This window comes from Chlamydotis macqueenii, chromosome 3 (assembly GCF_036417535.1).
Source record: "Chlamydotis macqueenii isolate bChlMac1 chromosome 3, bChlMac1.mat, whole genome shotgun sequence".
Lineage (NCBI taxonomy): Eukaryota > Metazoa > Chordata > Aves > Otidiformes > Otididae > Chlamydotis > Chlamydotis macqueenii.
Genome location: NC_141558.1, coordinates 28099319 through 28123882, shown reverse-complemented (window position 1 = coordinate 28123882; position 24564 = coordinate 28099319). Strand labels below are relative to the sequence as shown.

The following is a 24564-nucleotide window of genomic DNA, read 5'->3' as shown; positions in this document are numbered from 1 at the left end:
CTTTTACTGCCTTTCATGCTAGATGAGAGGATGCTTCAGTTCTCCAGATTTGTATCCCAATGAATTAGGCTCAGAACTAAGTAGGAGTATTTTTTTTAAAGGAAAGGAAACTTTTCTTTTTTAAGCAGCTTGTTTATAAATATTTATTAAGTCTTCAGAAAGTACCTTTTGGTCTAAAATATTTTTTTATTTGCTTTCTAGTTCAATTTTGTTGGGAAATTGCTTGGACCAAGAGGAAACTCCTTGAAGAGGTTACAAGAAGAAACAGGTGCAAAAATGTCCATCCTGGGGAAAGGATCCATGAGGGATAAAGCTAAGGTACTGTGTCTGTATTCTGGTTGCAATTAGTGTCAAAAAATTTGTGCTTTAGCTGTTACACTTAGATTGCCTCTCTACTTATTAATGACTCAATTAATAGACTTATAATAGACTCTGACTCCAAGGAAAGTTTGTTTATTTTCAAGTTACATCAATTGCTTAAATACATTTTTTTCTCTTGCTGTGCAAATCTTGCTTCCCATATAAGACCTCCAAAATTACTATATTACCACTGTTTTTTAATTCATCTGAAAGAGAAACCAGCTTAAAGTTCATTTGTCCTGAGAGAAATCAGTTTCTCCTGAGAAAGTATAAATTAAAAGTATAAATAGATGCTGTAGTATTGATGTACATTAATAGGTTTTCTCTTTTGTTTATTGTGTCTTTAGAGATGAGATTTTTTTAAAATATTGAATATTTATTCAGGGTATAGTTCTAAAAAAGATAGCAAAGTGGACATTTTGCTTACATGTGTGTAACAATGCACTATAGATAAAAGAAATGTGCATCATGACATCTTGCTTTACAGTCTGTAGAACAGCAGTATTATGGTCAACACAGAAATAATGACTGCTATTTTCACTGAGCTGTATATTACTTTTAGTAATGTTGTGCATTATTCTGCTTTCCTTTATGTCACCTCAGTCATTCATCTCGGTAGCTAAAACAATGAAAGCAATATTATGCCAGAATCAGGGAAAAACTAATCAGGATTTTATGGTTGGCATTATTTTGTCTTGGTAATGCGTATCAGCAATTACACTTGTATTATGAGGTCTCCATTTGCAATATTGAAATAAAACCCAGAAAACAGACAAATTAGGCACACAATGTATTTCATTTTTTTTCAGAGATTTCTTTGACGTTGAGCGTACTGACACTTCAATTATCTATTTAACGTTATATTTTATGATAATAAATGTTGAATACACTACAAATTTTATGTCTAGGTATTGACAAGTAAAATATTTTATGACTTTTGCCTTAGTTCTGGAATGATAAAAAAAATACTCCCTGGATGAATGAGTGCATGTGCTGCTAAGTAGCAGTAATTTGCATCAGTACTGCATCTGCCAGTTCCATTCTCAGCCACCCACTCAGATTGTTATTGCCAAGAGCAGCAGTTGCCCAGACAGAGGAGTGTAAAGGGCTTGTTACCAGCTAAAGATATTTAAACATATGTGAATAGATAGACTAAGTCCTCTGATTTTGAGATCAGTCACTCATCATATAATTTGAATTTAATTTGATCATAACAAACAATGCCAGCATGCCAGTTATTACATTCACTCATAAGTATTTCAGCAAAAACAAAATTCAGGATATTTTTTTTTCCTCTTTCTTCTAGAGTATTTTATCCGTAATCTGAAGTTAAGTATGAACTTAATGGAAACTCATTCGTATGAAAATGGTGTAATAAATTATGTGCTAGAGTAAAATAGCATTAAATATGGTGATGATGAAAGTAATGTCTGTAGAGAAGGCCTTATAAGTGACTGTTACCTTAATCCAGTTTAGACATTACTGACTCAAAAGAAAACAAAATCCCTGTGCAATTACAGTGAGAGAGAAGAATTATCTGATCCGTGTACATTACTGTTACCAGTTCTGTGCAAAACAGGCTAAGAGTGATCATGGGATGGGTAATAGTTACAATTAGCGTTTCAGAGAGGATATTACTGGAACAGGTTGGCCAGAGAGGTGGTAGATACCTCATCCTTGGAAACATTCAAGGCCAGGTTGGATGAGTCTCTGAGCAACGTGATCTAGTCGGGGATGTCCCTGCTCCTTGCAGGGGGGTTGGACTAGATGAGCTTTGAAGGTCCCTTCCAACCCAAACTATTCTATGATTCTATGATTCTAGGTTGAGATACTGGTAAAACTTAAAGAAAACATATTTGCCTGTGAGCTTAAATAATAGTGTGAATTACTACCTCACTAAGGAAAATACAGCTTGCCATAAAACAAGCCCACTAGTATCATTTACATAGGTCTGGTTTTTTTTTTTCCTGATTTAAATACAAATTACCAAACTCTGGAGGCATGTTGTGGTTATTTTGTACCATACAAGAAATCAACTTATGTATATTGGCAGATGAGTCTTTCTTCCAGAGGAATTTTCAAGAAAAATCGATATAATTTCCCTCTGTAGACTAGAATTTCCTTAAAGCTCCCTGTATTATAACATGAACCATAATAATTCCTAGGCAGACTGCAGGCACATGTTCTTTTTCCCTGCAGTCCAGTGCAACTGCATGCTGAGCTGCATCGGAGCAGCAGAAACAGAATTTCTGCTGGAAAATACTGCCCTAAATCCTTAGGTACTTAGTTTGAAACGTCCTGATCCACTGATTTAGGGGTTTTTAGTGCCAAAATGACTGTAGGCAAATGCTTGTCTCTACGATGAACCACTCTGGCCATACTGTGTAATTTTGGTTATATTTTCCAGTTCTGGGAAGCAGACTCTGTCAAGGTAGGTATATCTACTTTTCAGAATTTAAAAAAAAAAAAAAGGATCTTTAGAAAAGAAATCAGTGGGTAAATTTCAGAGACTGAACAATTTGGGCTGTTCCTTTCCAGAAATTCTGGGGACATTTGTTAAGAGTGACTTAAGATTTTTAGTATCCACTATGCTTACAGTGTGGGAACAGGGTAGATTAATTAGAAAAGCCAAGGCAACTTTCTTAAAATTGATATTATTAACAACTCTAGTTGTGCACTAAATACCACAAGGCTTACATATGTGCCACAGAAAGTTGTTAGAAATTGTTGAAGAGATGCACAAGTGTAAGTGCAGCAGTTTTGCAGAATGCAGCATGGCTAATGTGAGTACTTAAATCTCTGTGCTTAAGCTAATGCCACTGGTTCAGCAGAAGTTCAGTCTTCTGTAACAGGAGAAGGATCCTGCAGTGTTCTGACAGGAGAAACAGGCATCGTCATGAAACACGGACTAGGCACAATAGAAGATTATGCTGGCTTTTAGATACTCTTCGTTTTGATTTGACATGCAAAATGATATCTAAAATTTGAAATATTTATTAGCTGGATAACTCCCATTTGTTTTTAAATCACAGAGAAGGCTTTGTTCAACATGTTGAGCATAGCCATGACCACTGAGAATTGTGCCCACTGTAAGAGCACAACTAGTTTCTCGTGAGTTCTTAGAACAGGTTGAGCTCTCACTGTCTTGCTGGCTTACATACTGCCACTAAAGGTTGTAATTCCTGTAGTAATATAGTATTATAAATATACAAATACATGCTTCAGAACAGGTAGCAATAAGATTAAACATATTCATGTTGAGTTGCTTGACTTTTGATTCTTTTCCATTTCTTTTTCTTCTTTTTCCAAACAGCATGGCAGGCAATTGTAAAGGTAAAAAAGCAAACTAAAGTGACAGGAGAAATCTCATTAAAAGCGGAATGAATTGATTGCTTTCATACATAGATGCAGATTTTCTCCTTTTCAACCATGCAATGAATGTTTTTCACTGTGCCATTATAAAAAAAAAAAAAAAGTATGCAGTGAGCTGGAATAGCTTTTTTTTTTTTGTATAAACTGTAGCAATAAGAGCATGGATTCTCTTCAAAAGAAGCAGAAAAATATGTAGCTGTATTTCTTAAAAACTTTGTTTCTTGAGCTAGTTACCTGCCAGAGTTTTGTAGGAGAAAGCACAGTCTTGGGACTTGCACTATTTCTCCATACTCTCTAGTTTTAGATTATTTATATAAGCAGTATTTTAAAATTTGGATTAATTATACACCAATGTGCACTAAACATGCACTAAACAGTATAGGTAACTTGGTTTTTGTGTTTTGTGGAACTTCAGAATCCCTATGTGAGAAAGCAAAATGACAATGATTTATGTAAATGGGAGTGAAAGGAAAATTTTTGTAGGAAAACCAAGAACATTTAGGGCCAGAGAGAAAATAACCACACTGGTGTCATTAGAATTACCTTTAAGGGCTGCATGACCTGCCTGCAGATCGCTGGAGCTTGGGAAGAGTATGTGGGAAGAGTCAAAAACATACTCCTCCCCTTCAACTTTTCCTTAAGAATCCTCTGCTTACTGGAGAAAAAATACTGATCTAAGGAACACTGGTCTGAGGTGGGACCTCACCCTTAATAACAGGAGTGAGAACAGATCAACAGCATTAATTGTAGTCCAGCCACGGTACTTAGCTGCAACATTACTTCATCTCTTTTTATTATGGTTTTTTTTGGAGATTAACTACACTAGAGTAGATGAGACTATATATGATGAGGCTTGCCTAGAATGACTGTATGATACCAGTAATTAATAGGTATGGCTAATACTGGTAAAAGAGAGCAAATGAAGGCCATGATCCCAGATTAATAACTGAAATGGTGAACAAGACATAGAAAAAGCAAAACCATGGTGAGAAAGGGAAGACGATTGGCTTGGGGGAAAAAAAAAAAAAAGGCAGGTATAAATCCTTTGCAAATTAAAAACTTTACCTTGTACGGAATTTTGTCTTTTATCTTTTGTCTTTTCCATTGCATGTGTAACTTTACAGTGGGAACATTCAAAGAAAGAGATAATGGAAATTTTCCAGTGAACACAAAATTATGTAGAAAAGATGCATTTGGAGGCTCCAACATTCTGAAACAAAGAAGGATTGTGGTATAAATCTTTAAAAAGTGCAAGTATTGTAGTTGAAATTTTTTCAAGATAAAATGTTTCTGCTTTTTTTCTTTTTAAAGAACTTTTAAATTTAAAAATTAACCTAAGTGTATATGTTTGGAATAGCTGAATAATCTAAGAACAATAAAATGTTTTGGTTTTACTTTAATAAAATTTTGAGTGTTACCCAAAGGAAGATTTTTTGATTACTTTTCATTTTGTTAAAAAATTAAAAATGAATTTTTAACCTGTTTACTTTTTCCTGCAAACTCATTGTTCATCATCTGCAAGACACTTCTTGCAAGAGAGATTAACTATTTAAAGTGAAGAGGCTCACATTGTTTTTGCAGAAGTCACAGAGACTCCAAACATCTTTTTGAACCACCGTTTACTTACATAAAGCAGGATTTGGAAATTAATGTATAGCTTGATAACAGGGCTATATGTTAGATAAAAGAAAGCTAAAACTTCAGTTGCTACAGTAGCACATGGACTGTCAGTCACACATGAAGGAAAATGTAAGTCATAGTGCTTGAATTAAATCCCCTGAATACTGACATATAATTGCCACCCCAATCTGAAGTCTTACTTTTTACCTAGAGAAATGCTGCAAATACCAATTCCCAGTTTACACACTTACTGTTTATTAGCCATTTCTTTCAATGTTTAAACTTCCATTTAGTTACATCTTTTGTCCTGGCTATTTGGAGAATGCTGTTATTAAAGATTCCTGTTTCTTTCCTGTAAAACATGGGAAATTAGAGAACAAACTTGCACTGCAGCTTTGAAAAATCATGTAAACTATTTGTTTATGACTCAAGGTTTTGTAAACTACTGAGTGAACTTTTAACTGCCTTCTTAAAGTTTCAGTTGTTTAAAGTAGTTATTAAAGAAATAAGGTTTCATCACAGAAGAGTTAACTGCAGTAGAACTATCTGCCTTTCATCAACCTATGGATTAAGGACCTCCCAAAGAAGCTCCACTGCCACTGAACAATGTCTTGTCCCGTTAAACAGGATTTCTTGCATTAGCTTTCCTTTTTAAAAAACACAAGTGTTAAGAACTTCTTGGCAACCAAAAAGTTCTGAAGTCAGGGTGCAAAGAACCTACCTAGATGCAGAGAACCTACCTAGATTCACCTTACAACTTACAGCCATTTTACCCTGTAAACAGGTTTACAAACAAGAGCAGTATTAGGACCTCAGCATGTCTTCAAGATATGAGCAGGAGTTGCAGCAACACACTGCTGCTGCTGCAACACATTTTTTTCCCTTCTTAAATCTCCCCAGCTTCCTGACACTGACTGCTGTGAAGCTGTGAGGACTATAACAAACAACCAGCACCAAAGAAAAGTGCAAGCCAAAGGAAACAAACAAAAAGCAGAGCACCCCAGATTTTTGAACCTGAAATCTTTAAAGGATCATTTGCAAAAGGATGTTAACTCTTTAAAGTCTACTGTATTCTGCATTCTCTGTTTTTCCTTTAAGTGAACGTGTCAAAAGATACCAAAGGCTTTCAAACTCTAAGCTGTGTTATACTTGAATAAAAATTCCAAAGAATATACTTTCTCCTTATACAGGAGAACATAAATCTGTTAGCAGGCACAGATTCAAAGAAGATATCATCTTTATCATTGTTTTCTCCAGTGTTACTCATAGCAACTTCCAGTTGCTCAGCCATCTCAGTTGCTTTGCAAAATACCTCTAAGTATCACCTCTCACGTGTTGTAAACTCCTTTTTGCTCTGATAGGGAAAAGAGTTTCATGTAGGTATAGATCACAACCAAATATTTCTTAGAATAGCTTTTATGTTTTAAGCTGTTTTTACTAATAGCAGATATCTCTTCTAACAGCACATTCTCTTATTCAGTGTCAGATTTGAATTGCACTCTCATGATTACCTGGTTAGAGCAATATTTGGGAAGCCAGCTCCAACTATATACTCAGAAAATAGAAGGCAATACTGGCAAGTCCATGGTAGGTGTTCAGGAAGTCCATCAGAGGGTCCTTTATTTCATCAGATGCATATGTAATCCCATAGCCTTCATCTGCATATAGCAGTCATCTTGGGTGCGAGCCGAGTTACTGCAACAGTTACTGAACCTGTTGCTGACCCAATTGTGTGCAGATGCTCAGCAGCCTCTTGGTGTTTTCAGACTGTATATTCTTGCAGGTTCACCAGCACCAATAGTCTCCAGGGCTTACCAGTCCTTGGGAAGCTTTCACATGCTAACTTCTCAGCACATACTTTTCCTTTCTTTTTCTTGAGACTTACAAATCAATTACAGCATCAATTCATGCAAAGTCACATGCATGAGACTTAAATTAAAAATATTTGGATGCTGATCTTTTCATTGTTTCTCTCAGGTGTCTCATCATGTCCACACATGTTGTCTGACCCCTCTTATGTTTCACCAGCTCCTGAGAGCTGTGCAGATTATCTTGTTCGTGGAAGGCTGTTCCTTCCCTTTCCTTCCAGGAGACTCCATGTTACCCAGAGTGCAACAACTAGGAAAAGCAAGTAATCTTCTCTGCTTCCCAGCCACATCCTTTTAACTAAATTTGTATATTTTAATGTCACAGTAAACAGAGCTCTTAATCATATATCTTCCATCTGTCACAAAAAGAATGTGTTTATTCAGTGAAGATCTTTCTAGATGGGGAGTCAGTAACCTCTTCATTTTTTGCCATATCCCTCCATATTTTAGGTTGTTTGCCTCTTGCCTCTCTGCACTCTGTGGGAATATTGTCTTTCCCAAGATAATTTGTTAGCGGCAGATGGGAGCATCTTTTGTTTGGTAGTTTTTGCAATTTCCATTGGTTACCTCTCTGTCTGATTCACTAGCTGAGGTGGGAACAAACTCAAAACTATGAGGCCACTGAGCCAAGGCACAGTTAACTGGCCCTACTGGGATAGATTCTTCCCTTCCTCATATTTGGATGGTCCTATCTGCATACCTGTCAATGAGATGCCTTTCAATAGATAGTCCCTTACAATATCAGAAAGCTCATCTGTGTTAACAGGCATCTCCTTAATATCACCAGCAACTTTCGATTTGGAACCTGGCTAGAAAGATCAACTGCATGATATCCTTCAATTTATGCAGTTTCCATTCATCTGCAACACATCTGGTTGTTTCAGTTTGTGCTACAAAATTTTGAGAAAGTCCATTTTTTTTCCCTTTCTGTCAAGCTTATTTGTTTCCTTGTGGTATGGAGTTTTCCTTCTGAATGTGTTTTGTCATATTTATGTCGAAGATTTAAGATGTTTTCTCTGACTACCCTCTTTGAGTTTTAGAACCCATTTAAGTACATAGCCCATCTTGCTGCAGAGAAAACAGTGTTTTCCCTGATCCCTCTTGGGTTAACAACAGGTCTCCTTTGTTTTGAGTGACTCAACCACTCTGACCTTGCTTAGGGAGTCAGGCTTGAGGAAGGCTTTAAAAGCTTTTTATCTGTATGTGGAGAGAGAGAAAGAGAGAGAAAGATGTGTGTGTGTCATATATACCTGTAATTCATGGCTAAGTGTAAATCGTTTTGTATTAGCCAGTTCCTCCTGATGTCTTCTACGCAGTAACTAGGGATGTCTGTGTTTTATCAACAATTTGAAATTCCCATGCTATTTAACATTTAACTCTTCTATCTCCAGAAGGTGCATAGTTGCTTCCAAAGTTTCAAGATCATTTTATAACCCATTTCCTAAATGTTTCTACAGATTGGTAGGAAGCTCTTGGTAGATGATATCACTTCCATTTTGAGAGGAGTATAGCTAAAGTAGCATTACTCTCAGATTATCACCAAATTATTCAACCGTGTTCCTTTCACGGTATAAATCTTACAAGGCATAGTTGAATTAGCCTCCAGACCATTCTATGTCCTAAATGTGGATGATGTGTCACCTTTTTTTTTTTTCCATTCTGAGTTTCATGCAGTAGGTAAAGAAAAAGCATCCATACCAAACCACCCTTTATACCAGAGAAATGTATCAGTATCATGCTAGGTCCCCAACCTCCCAAATTACTGTTTCTGGCCTGTGTATGAGGCACTGTGGCTGCTTGTCTCTGCCACAGTGAGTTCCACCTTGCTTGGTGGTCTCACGGTGTCAGAGTCTCCCAAGATCTACAAAAATCTCTTCTCTAGAGACGTGGCTTGTGGCTTATGCTGCCTGCCACCTCTGACCTGGATTCAAGATCTAGGTCTGAAGATCGAGCAGTGGGGGCCATCTGTTGACTTCTTCAGTCAGGTTCCAGTTAGTTTACAGTTCTTCTCTGGATCTCCTGCCTCGTTACTGTAGGAGTATATGAGAAGAACTTTGTTGTTCCATTAGAGAAGTCATTTATGTCTCTCAGTAAGCAACCTGTTCCTACTGTCAGACTTTTACATGTTACTTACGAAATCAAGTATTGCAATATTCTAGATAGAGCCCAAGTTACTGTAGTTTATTTTCATATAATTAGACGCTTACCTGTACCCAGTGTCCCCTCCTGAAAAGGATCATGGGTCTCAAGGTAGCTGTTGTTCCTCAATACTGGAGCTTGTTCTCACTGGTGCAAGATTTGGCCTACCATCAGAGTCGAGAATTAGCTGTCAGGAATTGCTGGGTCACAGAAGCACCTTATTTATCTCCTGACCATCGCTCAGCCAGTCTCTCCCTGAGGCACCAGTGGCAAAAAGATGTCAGTGAAGATTGCTATGCTGGCATTTTGCTCAGTGAATGTTCCCCAGGAGAGAAAAATTGTAAATTGAACAAATAAAAAAAAAAATGATGGCCTTTTTGTCTCTCAGAGACAAATTTTGGACTATAAATTTTGGGCTGTAAATATTTGAAATAGTCTGCCTCATTGATTCTATAACTTGTTCACCCATGATTTCTTGGAAAAAGCTATAAATACCAAACAATTTGTGCAAGCTTGTGTGCTAATTAAAGGAAACTGACTTTGTTGACATGCTGTTTTTTTATGAAATGATTCAGTATTATATAACAAAGACTTATGTTTTAAACTGGAAAGATGGCAGAAAAATTGAGACTACCGTATCTTCCTAACCTTGATCTATATTAATTACTGATGAAAAATTTAAGTTCATAGGTTGGTTCATGCAAAGGTAGGTTAAAACAATTAGGAAAGTGGGACACTCATTTAAGTACTTAAAATGTTTGTAATTTAAATGAAATTTGAAAATTGTTGGAGTGATCTCCTTTGACTGCTAAGGAAATCTGTAAGATCTCCTCTAATCCTCTCAGTGTCCCAGAAGTGCACCCCCACTGCTGAAGCTGGTGGCAGTTTTGCTAATGACCAGTGAGTTAGTATTTTGCTGAGTGAGCGAATGAAATTCAAATGCAATCTCCAAATATTTCTCTATTAATTTTTAGACTAAAGTCCCAGTCTGAGGAGTGGGATGTTGGAATGGTTGCAGAGATTCAACCAGATGCATCACTTTAAGTATTTCGTGCTAACTTGATTCATGGAGTGGTATGATACTTCCATGTAATTAGTGACTGCATTTTCAAAATGGAATAACCAAGAGGGTAATTTAACTCTGTGTTAAAAAATTCACACTGTAAGGCTGATAGTCAAGGAAATTACATTGTCCTCAGAAAAGAATTATATCAGACCTCAAACAGCTGCTGAAAAATCCCTGGTTTATTACTGATGCAACACAGTGGTGATATTAAAATTCTTCATCGCCTCCCTCGCACCCGATGTTAAAACCGACTTACGTATTTCTTAGCTCTGACAGGACGTTGGTGAGACTTATACTGCTGTTTTTAAAAAGCTGGGACACATTATTGTTGTTCTGCTAAATTAGACTGCTTCCAGGGGGCAAAACGTTGACATGGTGGTTCAGGTTTATTCTTTCCTCACCTGAGTTAAAAGTGGATGGAGGACCATGAAACTTTAAAGGAGGCAAAGCAAATAAGTAGCAAAGGAGAGGAATGTGGGAAGGATAAAGATGGCCCTCAGTGAAGGAAAATATGCATTTATTTTATAAGTAGTGGAAAATTACATGCCTTCTGTTTCACCAAGTTGTAAACATTTAGTAAATTTTTTACCTGAAAACAGTTTAATTTTTTTTGTTTGTGTAATATTATAAGGCTTTCTAAATACCTCAGCAAAGTAAGCAAAGCTGTGTACATGGGTATTATGCATTAGAAACAAGCTGCCGAGTAACACGACTGCGTTCTCTGTCTATAATGGCATCAATCTGACACCCAAAAGTCTGAGTTTGACATCCAGATCTGTGCCAAACTCTTCTTGATTTCAGATCTTTCAGATTTCATCAGCCAGAGAATCTTTTGGTGTTTGTTGGCTCTGTTCAGTTGCTGCTGCTGTCCACGGGAGGACTCTGGTGCTTCACCTTGCCAAAAAGGTTTGGTTGTGAGACCATGCAGCCAACTGGGAGGTCCCCTTCTCCTGCACGTGGTATTTGCAAACCTGAACAGCATAGTCAGTCTGAGTCCTGACGCTAACATCAGTGCCCATGGAGCAGGCAATACATTTTCTTAAAAAAAATAAGCTTGGGAAGAAAATAAAGCAGCACATTCATGTATGAGACAAAGGAAGATTAAAAAAAAAGATACAAGGAAATTATAAGTAAAGGAACTCAATGGCTTACAGCAATTTGGAAGACTATAGATCTTTTCACACTGATGTTTTTTCCCATCTATACTTTTTCAGAACAATGATTTATATTCCAAAGTATTTTATAATACTTCATAAAAACTAGATTTGATCTTGCTGAGTTTTGGTTTATGATTATTGTTCTTACTATTTTACATATAGATAAATGCAAAAAGAACTGCTTTGAATTATTTGCAGCAATTATATTAAATCCTAGTTTTCCATGGATAATGTTATCTATACTCTTGAGGATCACGATAAATACTTTTAATATACTTTAATAGGTTACTGTTACAAGGAATTTTGCATTGCCACAATAGAGGCAGCATTACAGTAAATTAAATTACAGTGCACACAATTAAATAGAATAATTTAAAAAAATCAGACTTGGTGCAACAGCTCTTTGGAGTCCTCTGAAATTTGATTCCACGATAAACATAATAGGAGAAGATGGTGAGTGGAATTTAGATAGCTAAGCTAGATATTATTTTGTTTGTAATATCTCCATCAGGGATTAATGTTCTCTTATTCAGAGACATTGATTAGTCTCTGGATTATTTTTCTGATTGATTACTCCTGTAACGTAGCATTCCTTTTTCATTTATCGGTATAACTTTAGAGCTATAATGTCATCGCAGTGCGGTTGTTATGCAATCTGCAATAATTTGTGGCTTCTCAATAACAGCTTTAAGGAAATCTGTAGATTTAACTTGAGCTTTTAGCCATATATTACAAAAAAAAAAAAAAACCTCACCTTCCTTTCATAGAATCATAGAATGGTTAGGGTTGGAAGGGACCTTCAAAGGTCATCTAGTCCAACCCCCCTGCAAGGAGCAGGGACATCCCCGACTAGATCAGGTTGCTCAGAGCCTCATCCAGCCTGGCCTTGAACGTTTCCAGGGATGGGGCCTCCACCACCTTTCTGGGCAACCTGTTCCAGTGTTCTATAACTAGCATTGTAAAAAATTTTTTCCTAATTTCTAATCTAAATCTACCCCCCTCTATTTTAAAACCGTTACCCCTCGTCCTATTGCAGAAATGCATTGTTTTTACCTATTCTCTGACAACAGCTCCCTTCCAAATCCCTTAACCATGAAATACGTTTCTGTTTTATCCAACATAGCTAAAGTAAGGCACATGTGCAGCTCTGAACAGTCATGATTTTGAATATGCAATGAAATCAGAAGGTATGATATTCACATTGCAAATGGTACTATTGATTTTTTGCTTAATTTTCTTATTTCTGTTATTTTTATTGGAGATGAACATGAATTCAATCCAATATGGAGCTGGCATTTGGAGTCAGCAGGAATATAAATTTTGTGTTTAGTTCCCGTCACTGTGTGACTCTGGCTTTCTTTCCTAGATTCTTAGACAGAATACATCCCACCCCTAAGGACACCTGTGGTTGTGCTCAAGGCTTTCAGGTTCTTAAGCTCCGTTTATAATAAAAAAAAAAAGAATGAATTTTTATTTTTACAGAATTTGGGGAGGAGGTGGGAGGGGTGGTGGTTAACAGTTAAAATATGCACACAATGCCTTACCCTGATCCCCATCTTCTATCATCTTTTACCTTTCATGCTATCCAAGAACTTTCTTTAAAACCAAGTCTTTAGAAGTAACCCAGACACTTAACACCAGATCTTGATCTCACAAACTATGTTTAGAAGACATAGGAACATGGCTGGGATTTTTTTAGCTTATGGATGCCCCAATGCTTTGCTGAATTTCACCCTTACAGGCAAGTCCTCCCTTCCTGTGCTTACAGACCCTTTCTGTGAAAGTCAATGGCTGCATGTTGTGTGTTTGTTCTTTGGTGCTCCAGCAGATGAATGATTTAGGAGTTATCTATAAGCTTTGAAGAATTCAAAGACTCATTTTTTGAAGTAGGGAAAAAAAAAAAAAGGAAAAACTACTCTGTTTTTCTGTCCAGCTACAGGTCCCACTTTTCTCGTTATATTGAAGTGGTCTGTTACCAAATGCTTTTTATTCTGCATGAGAGGGAAAGAAAAAGGATGTTTCCTCTGTATTATGTTGTTAATTCTTCTCCAGAGGTCTGTTTACAGGGTAGGAAAATACAGGGAATGGCCAGCAAGCCTTACTTCCTTAATTAAAAACATAATTAACCATGAATATAGTGCTCTCAACTCTAGTGTAACACTGGTATCATATTGAGTCTCTGGCTCTTAAGAGACTTGATCCATAGGTGCATATCTAAGTCCAAAAATAATGTTTCACAGAATCACAGAATTATCAAGATTGGAAAAGACCTAAAAGATCATCCAGTCCAACCATCACCAATACTTCTCAGCTAAATCATATCCCTCAACACAACATCCAAACGTTTCTTGAACACCCCCATGGTCGGTGACTCCACCACCTCCCTGGGCAGTGCATTCCAGTGCCTGACTACCCTTTCCGAGAAGTAATATTTCCTAATGTCCAGCCTGAATCTCCCCTGGCGCAGCTTGAAACCATTGCCTCTAGTTCTATCACTGTCTACACGAGAGAAAAGGCCGACCCCTAGCTCACTACAACCTCCCTTCAGGAAGTTATAGAGAGCTATAAGGTCTCCCCTGAGCCTTCTCTTCTCCAGACTGAACAATCCCAGCTCCCTCAGCCGCTCCTCCTAAGGCCTGTGCTCCAGACCCCTCACCAGCTTCGTAGCCCTCCTCTGAATCCGTTCCAGAGGAGGTTTCACATTTCTTTAAACTGATGTAACAAATGTGTACTCTTGAATGGTTTGACAATAAATTATTAATTCTGTTTTACTGTTTCAAGGCCAAACTGCTGGTGTCAACTGTTGCAAACAGAATTAATATTTTAGTTTGTTCTTTCAAAGATTTAGCTGCAATTGCTAAAACATGCTCCACAGAGATGGATCTCTTGCAATCATCACACCATTAAATATAGGAAGTTTTTCTCAACTAGTTTTAAGTAGGAGGCTCAATCATGGTGCTCAAAAGCCCATGGTAAAAAATGATGTGATATTGAACCTCTGAATCAAAATCTTTTTTTTTTTTTTGGTCACCTTGATGATCCAGATCCCAGATACTTTGTAATGAGGATCATAGGATTCTCCATCTTTTACAGTTCCTGTACTGGGAATAGATACCTTTAGGTTTGTCTGTTTTCTGCCATCTTCTCTTTCCTCTTTTTTATTACATGAGCAGAGCAATGTAATGAATCTATAGATTGACTGTCTCCTCCCATGATGCAGGTAGCTATCACAGGGAATAAAATGATGTCTCATTCTGCTGGCTCTGTGCTAGCTAGATAATATACAGCCTTTGATCAATAATGTAGATAGATAATGCTTATTATATACACCAAATATTTTAAGGGAAGAATTTTCTTGAGTTTTCTTGAGTTTTTCATGAGTTTTCCTCTATTACAGTTTTGAGTGGTCTGCTTGTCCTGCAGCTACAGCCCAGCACTACCAAGCAAAAAGATGGATAAATTCTCACTTGTGAACTCTTTCTTCTGAACATCACATAACATACATGGGGAAAAAGATTCTTCCTTTAGCTCTCTAATGCAGTTACTCTGTAGGCCCTCTGTATAGCATATATCAGACACCTCCCTAAGACAGTTGATTCCGTCTTTGGACATCTACATCCCCTAGATACATGGGATGAATCCCACTGTCTTCACTAACTTACACAACTAGTTTAGGCTCCACACCAGACTTTTGGGGAGCTGAAATTATGTGAGATGGATACTGGCTGTTCCCGATCTCACAGACCCAGAGGGAGGGAGACTATTCAAAATTCCTGTTTCACTCTGAGGAAGCCAAATCTGTTCCAAGTTGTAGAAATAAAAAAGGAAAGTGTACGTCAAAACATTTCTCCTGAGAGTCCACTTTTCTTCAGTATTTGAGGGTAGAATTAGTCTTTTATAATTTTAGAATTAGCTTTTATTTTTTCTTGTGTGAATAGGAATTTTATTAATGACATCCACCTGTGTGTATTTCTCACATATTTTTTGCATCTCTACAGCTTGAGAACATGGACTATAAGCCTCCTATGATTAACTGAATTCACAGAAAATTTTTGATGGGTGTTTCAGTTCAGATAGGCGTATGAAACAGCAAGTTGCAGGCTGTCCCTTCACAGTAGAGAATACTCTACCATAAACTGTCATCAAAATGTAAAACTAAAATGCAACCAAATAAACAAACAAACCAACAGTGTGACTCAGAGAGAAAGTAGGAGAGATCAAGGGCAACCATCTTTTCTAAGTACATGAAACAACTCCAATGGAATTTATGAACACATTAAAACAGAAGAACATGTATTGAAATAGTTAATATAATGTAATATGATCACAGATCGGCATTCCAATCAAAATTTTTTTTCTTAAGAATACAAAACCAGCTTACCCCAAATGCCAGCTTAGCTATTCTTTGTAACTTGGATTGTCCTGTGAGTTTTAGTGAAAATACTTTATGAAGGAAGAGAGTTTTGCAGATCTCAGCTGACTGAGGCACTCAACTCACCCATAGATAACGTGCAACTTGAAGGAGATTGCATGTACATTCAGAGTATGTGATGCATGTAAGCGTCCAGGAATTTCAAAGTAGCTTTTTGAAGTGTTGAAGAAAACTGCAGCTCATACAGTCTTTTGCGTATGAAAGTAAAATTGAAATATATTTTTAAAACCCAAGCCTATCTTTTTCAAATTTCAGGTTGGTAACACTGGTGCCACTGGAAGGATATCCACAAAATTACCTAACATATTACATATGTAGTGGTATTCCAAAGTGCTTCTCCAAAATCATGAGGAATCTGTGGTGTCCCAAATACCATTCATGTGCAGTTACTGTTGATGTTTTTAACTTTATGGTAGTGGCCATATTCATTGGAATAACACTTGTAATAATATCGCTGGGTTCTTATTTTGAAGTATTTAGGTGAAATATTATTATTGTGCATTCTGCATCAAATGTAAAATAATTTAGAGAATAAACTATAAATTGTTGGGGTTTAAAAATGAGATTAACTTAGAGTAACTGCTAAATTTCTTTCTTTGGGTTTTGTAGTTTCTTTCCTACTTAGTCTACCAGATATACAATGTGTATTATTATCTATTGCTGCATATTAAGATACAATAATTTTAATGCAAATTTGTAATTAAATTAAAACATTTACATTCATTACATTGAAGTATTTCAGTATTAAGAATTGCTAGAATAGTTTATAAATAAGGTTCAGAAGTCTTTTCACAAATAGATTTGAACTGTTAACACGTAACTGGGAGCTCATATCAAATTCTTAAACTCTAATGAATAAGGTGTCATTCATCATCTGGATTATATAGAATTTTGGCCTAATTTATATACAGAAATATGTTTCAGATGTATCCTGGCAATTTATTCTTGAAGGAGATAGTCTAGAATCATAAATAGATAAAAGGATTTTACATATGTAGCTTAAGAACATAGCAATAGCTATATAAACTTAGTTACTTTTTTTCACATGAACTTCAGTGAGAAACAGCTTATCATAGACCACATTATTTGTTGTATGGACATTTTTTTCCAAACTGATCTTCTCCATGACTCAACTATAATATTTGAATGTATTGTATAGCAATAAGGGAAAATTTTTCACGTTTTGTATTCTATTATTTGTAAAATGTAATATTTGTAGAATTCAGCACTGAATTCTAGGAGTTGTCATACTACACAGAACCATTAACTCACCTAGCATTATTTCCTGGCTCAAAATCTAATATTTGGTGTTTTAGAAAATTATGAGGGGAGAAATAGAGACAAATAATATTCCTGGGTAATTGAAAAAGCTGATGTGATTAAGGAGAGAATTCCTTTCTATCACACATAAGTTTTCACCTTATACCATGAAATACAAGATCAAATGACCTTTCACAATGCATTAGCTTGCATAGAAGCATATGTTGTTTTTCCATTCAGCACGCCTAATTAAATTTTGCTAAGGTATTTGTGCAAAGATTTCTTGTTGCATTGTATCAAGAAATGTCATTAGAAAAAAAAAAATATTTTCTGTCTTTGGGATAGGTTATATTTATGGGACTGAAAGTATGGCAGGAGTATTGCAGGCAAATATTAGAAAAGATTCCTGATACCAGAACGAAAATCTGAGGAAGAATATGTTTAGATAAGAGTTGAAACAAAGCTCTGACAGGTGATGCCAGTCTAACAGGTTTCCATATCTTGAGTTTGATTTATTTCTTTAGTTTTCTGTAAGTTAAAGGAAAGGGTTTATAAACTTCAAAGGAATGTCATTGCTTTAAGTCTCCAATATTATGGGACATGAAAAACTGGGGCTTCTTCCATACACCATGATGTATTTGTGATAGTTTGTTCCTTTTTTTCTGTGAATTATTCTTGATGTATGCTCTCATTTTAATTTTAAAAATAGAAAAGCCATTCGTTATCTGTTGAATAGGCCACAGTTGAGTGTCATTAAGAAGATGAATGTGCTTCTGGACTGATAGGAGTGTATCAGAGTGATTTGAAATGTTAGAAATTATCCTGTCAGCTTTTGGTATCTGAGGGGACAAAACCAAAAGCACTGACACAACACATAAAGTGATACTTTTACATTGTTTATTCTTTTCTACTTTGTTTAGATGCCTTTGGTATTTGGATTGCTGTAGTCATTAGTTGGATCTTTGAGCTGCTTGTAGTTACTTACATGTGGTTTGGTTGGGTTTTTAATATAGGATTTTATTTCTGTCATACTTATTACTCCATTCTCAGTTCAGGGAGGTCGTGATATTAAATCTAGACAATTTCTAGTGCTTTGGGTGTTTATTCTTTCTTTACTTGTGCAGCCCACAGTGTGAGCCTGACCTGGAGGCAGTAAATTCTTCAAGAGTCAAAGGACATACATGTCTCTGGAGTCTGAGGAAGCTCAGGCATAAAAGGAGTGGAAACTTCATATTGTTCCATGCATTGCTATTCACTTCCCACAGGTGAACTCCTCCATTGTGACATCCTTCTGGAGACGCTATGAGTCTCCACTGGCTATAGCCAAGAGGACATCACTCTTCTCATTTAGCTAGCTAAAAGGGCCATGCCTGAAATTGGGTGATGTGAACACTACTTTGATGTAAATAACATAACATTTTCATAAGAATGAGCTCAACCTGCTTCAACCTCACAGTGGTTATTTGATATCACTGCAGAGTATAGTGAAATGTATGGATGAAAAATTGGACACAAGCAAGCAATGTGCACTTGCAGCCATGAAAGACAACTCTGGGCTGCCTCAAAGGAAACGTAGCCAGCAGGTTGATAGAGGTGATTCTGCCCCTCTACTCCACTGCCGTAAGACACCACCTGAGAGTCCTGCATCCAGCTCTGGAGCCCCCAACATAAGAAGGACATGGACCAGCTGGAGAAGGTCCAGAGGAGGGCCATGAAGATGATCAGAGGGCTGGAGCTCCTCTCCTAGAGGACAGGCTGAGAGAGCTGGGGCTGTTCAGCCTGGAGAAGAGAAGGCTCTGGGGAGATCTTGTAGTGGTCTTCCAATACCTAAAAGGGGCTTATAAAAATTGTGGAGAAATACTTTTTACTTGGGCCTGTAGTTACAGGACAAGGAGCAAAGATTTTAAATGGAAAGACAGTAGGTTTAGGTTGGACATAAGGAAGACATTTTTTACGATGAAGGTGGTGAGACACTGAACAGGTTGCCCAGAGAGGTGGTGAGTGCCCCATCACTGGAAGCGTTCAAGGTCAGGTTGGATGGGGCTGTGAGTGATCTGATGTAGTGAAATATGTCTCTGCCCATGGCAGAGGGGTTGCAACTAGATGATCTTTGAAGGTCCTTTCCAACTCAAAGCATTCTGTGACTCTGTGATTCTCTGATATAAATGCAGACTTAATTTGAGCAGGCATAAAGACATCTGGGCTTGCAACATCCTACGTGAATGTTTATGTCTATCCTAAAGGACAGAAAGAGCATAAAGTTTTCACCTTAACTCCAAAGACTTCACAGGCTGGAGCTTGGGTTTTAATTCAAGCCCCTACTTAAATAAAATCTACATATGGTCAAATGGTTTCAGTGACTTTGGACAGGGTTGAGTAGAAGAAAATCTCAAACATCACTTATTGGTGGTGATTATTGCTCTAATAAATACTGATGTGGGAAATCTTTTACCTCAGATTTTGTGTCTGAAAAAAATCAATAGTATAGTTTTCAGTTCTGCTCACGATTTTTGTGTAATTAGTTTATTACGATTTCCAGAATATTTCCCGACTCCTTTGGTCTGTTACATAATTTTTAAGTTATTCATATGCATACTGAAATCTCATTAAAAGGTTTGTGTGGGATTAATTTTTGACATGCTATAGTGTCATCATTGGAGAAAATTTCTTTATTGACCATGAGAAAGGCAAAAAAATTAGTAAGTTTTTTCTTACTTTAATCAGACATTAAGATCAAAGTTACCAAAATGAGTAAGAATAAGTTCCTAAATACTAGATTGCTGTTTATTGTTTTCTAAATTTTCATCTAAAATAAAAAATAGGCTACTTAGCTTTTATCAATTATGTTCATTTGTAAAAGAACATAATAAATCTCGCATGGCTGTGACTATAGAATTTTATCTTATTAACTTATTGTATCTTCTTTTAACTTTCACTGTCTTACACAACGAAATATGTTCTTTTTGTCTCTCCATTCCTAATTGCTTCACTGGCCTTTATTTTTCTTCTGTTCCAAAATCTTATGGATGTGAATATAATTTCAAAAGTGGTTGGAGTATTCTTTTTAGGAATTTCATAAACATGTTTCTGGCAGACTATTGGTTCAGGTGAACAGCCTATAAATACTGCATTTCAATTTAGTTTTGACATAGACCAGAAAGACTTTTCAAGCAGCTTTTGTAAAAATGACAGCACCAAGTATTTAGTGCAACGTAGTAGAAAAAGAACGCTGAAATACCAAGTAAAGTGACATTTTTCCAGAGGGTATGCAGATTGCAATAAGGTATAAAATACTCTGCAGAACAGCATATAATTTTCTTTTGAATTTGTGTGTAAACTCTGAAACAAAAAGTGTTCTTGAAAATGAAAAATAATCAGCTTCTTGATAACATAATTTGTCAAAGCTAAAGTTTTGAAAGAAGTATAATGATGAACATATTTATCCACAGTAAAAAGAAGTAAGTTAATTTGTATCGATACAGTGTTCCCTCTGACATAGTACAACAGAAAACATAGATTAAAAAAAAATAAATAAATGTCCTGCTATATAATGAAGCTAGTAAATACATCTGGATTTCATCCAAGAAAGATAATACTGTTTACTAGAGATTGAATACTGTATGATTAGGGAAAAAATAAACATCCCTCTACCTGCCAAGGCAATGCAAGCTGTGGCAGTGGTTTTTTATATCAGGTTCTGGCTCTACTTACACCAGTTCATCTTCTGCACTGCCACTGACCACACAAAACTTTGGCCATCTCATCCAAATCCATGCTGTGAGTGAATACAGTTGTAAATTCAGATGCATAAATGTAGGTGGCTACATGGAAACGAAGTGTGTAAGCTCCTGCAAAGATCTCTTCATCTGCCTAAGTCCAGATGTCTTATTTTAGGTGAGCTGAGTTGCTCTCTGGACTCTTTGAACTGTGTTGAATATTGATTTGCTTAAACATGGGTGTCTAGCACCATTTAAGGTGTCCTAGGGGCTCTCACCTGCCCTGTACTGTCAACCTGGTGTACACTTGCCTCCCACCCTTTATGTTTGTGAAACTTCAGATATCCACTGGTGTGACCTGGCACAACTCCGCCTGGATAATTGCCTGTCATGTGTAATATGGCTTTTGGCATATGGATATGGTTGTGGACCAAGTATTTCTTCAAAACTGAGGGAGTTAATGTTACTCTTGTGACTGCTTCTAATTTCTCAAATTCTTCTGGATTTCTTCTGGCTAGATTTTTTTTTTTCCTGGTTACTCTTTATTTATTCCGTATAATGTTCTAACTTAGAAGCAGTTTAGCTGGAACGTAATGTGGAATTTCTAAATCCTTCTTATACCTCTGATGTTTACTATGAATGCCAGTTTCATCACCTGCATGTTTAAACAGAGTTGCCCTAATATTTGGTTCTGCAGTTTCTTAGTGTTTTCAGTCCCTAGTTTTGCTGCTAGACTGGACTTCCGAGTGTCTTAAACATTTTGACAACTATTCAGTAGCATTCATTTCATACCACCAGCATTGCTACTGTGTGCACAGCAATTGTCTTACTTGCCCTGTCCTTCCTTGTTATGCTTGAAAGCTCTTTTGTGTTCTCTAATCACCTGGAGCTTGGAAGGGCAGGCATGGTGCCAAGTCCTCACAAGCTGTCCATCTTGATTTCCAGAGTAAGTCCCATAGAGTGCTGTGGGTAACACTGCCAGTGTTAGGAAGCATGGCTCGATGTTTTTCCCATGCCCACAGTATTCTCATTAGCCAAACCCAGGTATTGGTAGATGTGATGTCAATTAAAGCACACACAGCAGTCAGTGGGGATTGGCAACAGCTGCTGCATTGTTCTTCAGTCTCTCCTCATCCTTGCCCAAGGAGGCTGTCTTCAAAGGACGTGCAAAAAAAAAAGACAGTTCCATGTACTTTACAGAGTTTGTACTTCCATTGAGGAAGTAGATGTACACAAAACTGCCTTTTAAAGCATAATATTCCACATGGGAGTCCAATTTTTCCTCTGAGAATTTGGTGCTTCAGAAGAGAGGTACTGAGTGACACTAGTTTGCTTGGTGAGGAAGGGGTAGCCAGTCCAACAATGTGTTGCCTGCAGCCTCCCAACCAGTCTGCAATGCCATAAAAATCATGTTGGGAAATTTTGGAGATCTGGTGAAGATGAGATGGCAGATAATGGCTTGAAGTTATGTAATTCAGTAGGTACAAGGCACTGTTTCAGAAAACCAGAATATAAAATAAACATCAAAGCCCTGTCAGAAGTGTTGTCTTCTGACCTGGTTCTGTCCCACCGATGACCTCTTCTATACTTTGGGTTTCAGTTTCTCAATAGAGACAAAGCATGCACCAGTTCCTGGCCACACATACTCATTCTAGAAACTTCTAAGCTTTTATAAAATGCTTAAGTCATTTATTTTTGCCTAAATGGAATAATGGGAAAGAGCTATTAACTAATACCCAGCAGTGCTGTAGTCAGGAAAATCTTCATGACACTTGCTTGGGAACGTAGCTAATAAACCATTCTTGTGAATTAAACATTTTTCTGCTTGCTTTAGTTTTGAACAATTCTTCTCCTCAAGCATGCAACAAATATTATAGTATCTTTCCAGTCTGGGTGATAGGGATAAAATAATTGTATTTTTCCATTAAGTCAGAGTATTCATCTGAGTAATTGACCTTACTGATTTTTACCATTCACTCTAAAGAGGAGGTGGGGAAAGATATTTTAAATGTCTGTTGGTATATACTGAGATGTATTTCTGTCTGAGGAAAAGTTTCATGCCACAATATCCAGCATTTATACTGGAAGCAGATTTGACATACCAACCATGAAGTAAGGCCGTAGGAAAGACTCAGGCATGCTGTCTTGACCCTCCTTTTCTGGTGGTTTGAAACGTATTGTAATAGAGGGATAACTTCAGAGAAAGCTCATCTCAAACTATAGGCATGCTTAGGTGAGGAGATCCCGTTCTTTGTTTTCCCTCTACTCATCGATTTTCTTCTAATGCAATTCTGCCAGGTGAACTTCAGTCCGGTCATCTCCTTCCATCCCACAATCATTTGACAGGCTATTTGACTGTCCATTACAATGCTGTGCCTATTCTGTAGTTTCCTTCGCATTTTCTGTAACGTTTCACCTTAGATCTTTGAGTCAATTTTGGTTTAATTAAGAGCAAAGAGAAAGTGTGGGGCATGAGAAGTAGGGGTTCATGAGCCTAGAAATGAGTACGATAAGAATGCTTGCGTGATGTAAAAAAAAGATTTACCTTTTGTAAGTAACTGGTTAGAACATAACTAACAATAAGCCACAAAGAGTTAATGACCATGGGCCACATTCATTTAATTTCTAGAAAGACAATTGCACTCCAGTGTCAAGCGGAACTCAGAGTTTTGATGTCTCCCTGAGAGAACGTGGATTTAGAGAACCAAGGTACAAGGCAGGGTGATGGGGAGAGGGAGGTTGGATATTTATTTAAACAGTGAACCGGGGGGGGCAGGCACAGGATGAGTTAATCCAGCTCCTGTATACATCCCTTTCTACTAGCTTCTTTAGTATTTGAACAATCAAGTTTTACTAAAAAAAATTTAGAATCACAACCAGAAATACTCTTGGTAGTCCGCCTTTGCTGCTTCCCTGTGCCTAAAATGCTCATCCACTCAGAGAAGTGAAATAACGTTCAGGTCAATAAACACTAGGGAAATCCAGCTCACTGGCTAATCTCATGTAAAAGGCATTGGCATCAAAAAGTCTGCTGCTAGGTACTTTGGGAGGAAAAAGCAAAAGTCAAAATTCAGTAAATTAAATACTTATTGCAGATTATTTACACAGCTCTACTTGATGCTCATAAATTAGAGACCTTTCAAACCAAAATCTATGCTATTGCTGCAATGTTAACGTATTTGTGTACGCAACTTAATATGAGCAATAATGTCCAATTTTATTATTTTTATTTTACTTCAGGCAAGACTAGTAACATTTTCCTTTTCTTTAGAATACTCATAAAAAACTCAAAGGTGTTAAGCCCTGTGGTGTCTAAAGGAGGCTTTTACTTTTTCCACCCTGCTCTCAGTGAACCCAGGAACATAGTACTTTTGTTGAAAAATGCTGCATGTGGGATTTCATTAATTATTGCTTGTGCAGCTTGGTATGTTGTTTCCTTTTTCCTTGCACTTCTACTGATCAGATAACTGTCAGGCAATTTAAGAAACCACTTAAGGAAGGTTAGCCATTTAAGCAGACTTTTTTTTTTTTATCATTTAAGTATTTAAATTGCTGTGACTTTCTCAGCAGTTAT

At 36.9% G+C, this 24564-nt stretch overlaps 1 protein-coding gene across 1 annotated transcript in view; it reads left to right on the top strand.

Annotated features, from left to right (window-relative positions):
* Nucleotides 1–24564, top strand: part of KHDRBS2 (KH RNA binding domain containing, signal transduction associated 2) — a 394032-nt gene that overhangs the window by 169678 nt on the left and 199790 nt on the right. The window contains exon 3 of the mRNA XM_086743272.1: nucleotides 202–318. Within this exon, the coding sequence (XP_086599398.1) occupies nucleotides 202–318 (117 nt within the window). The remainder of the gene's footprint in view (nucleotides 1–201; nucleotides 319–24564) is intronic.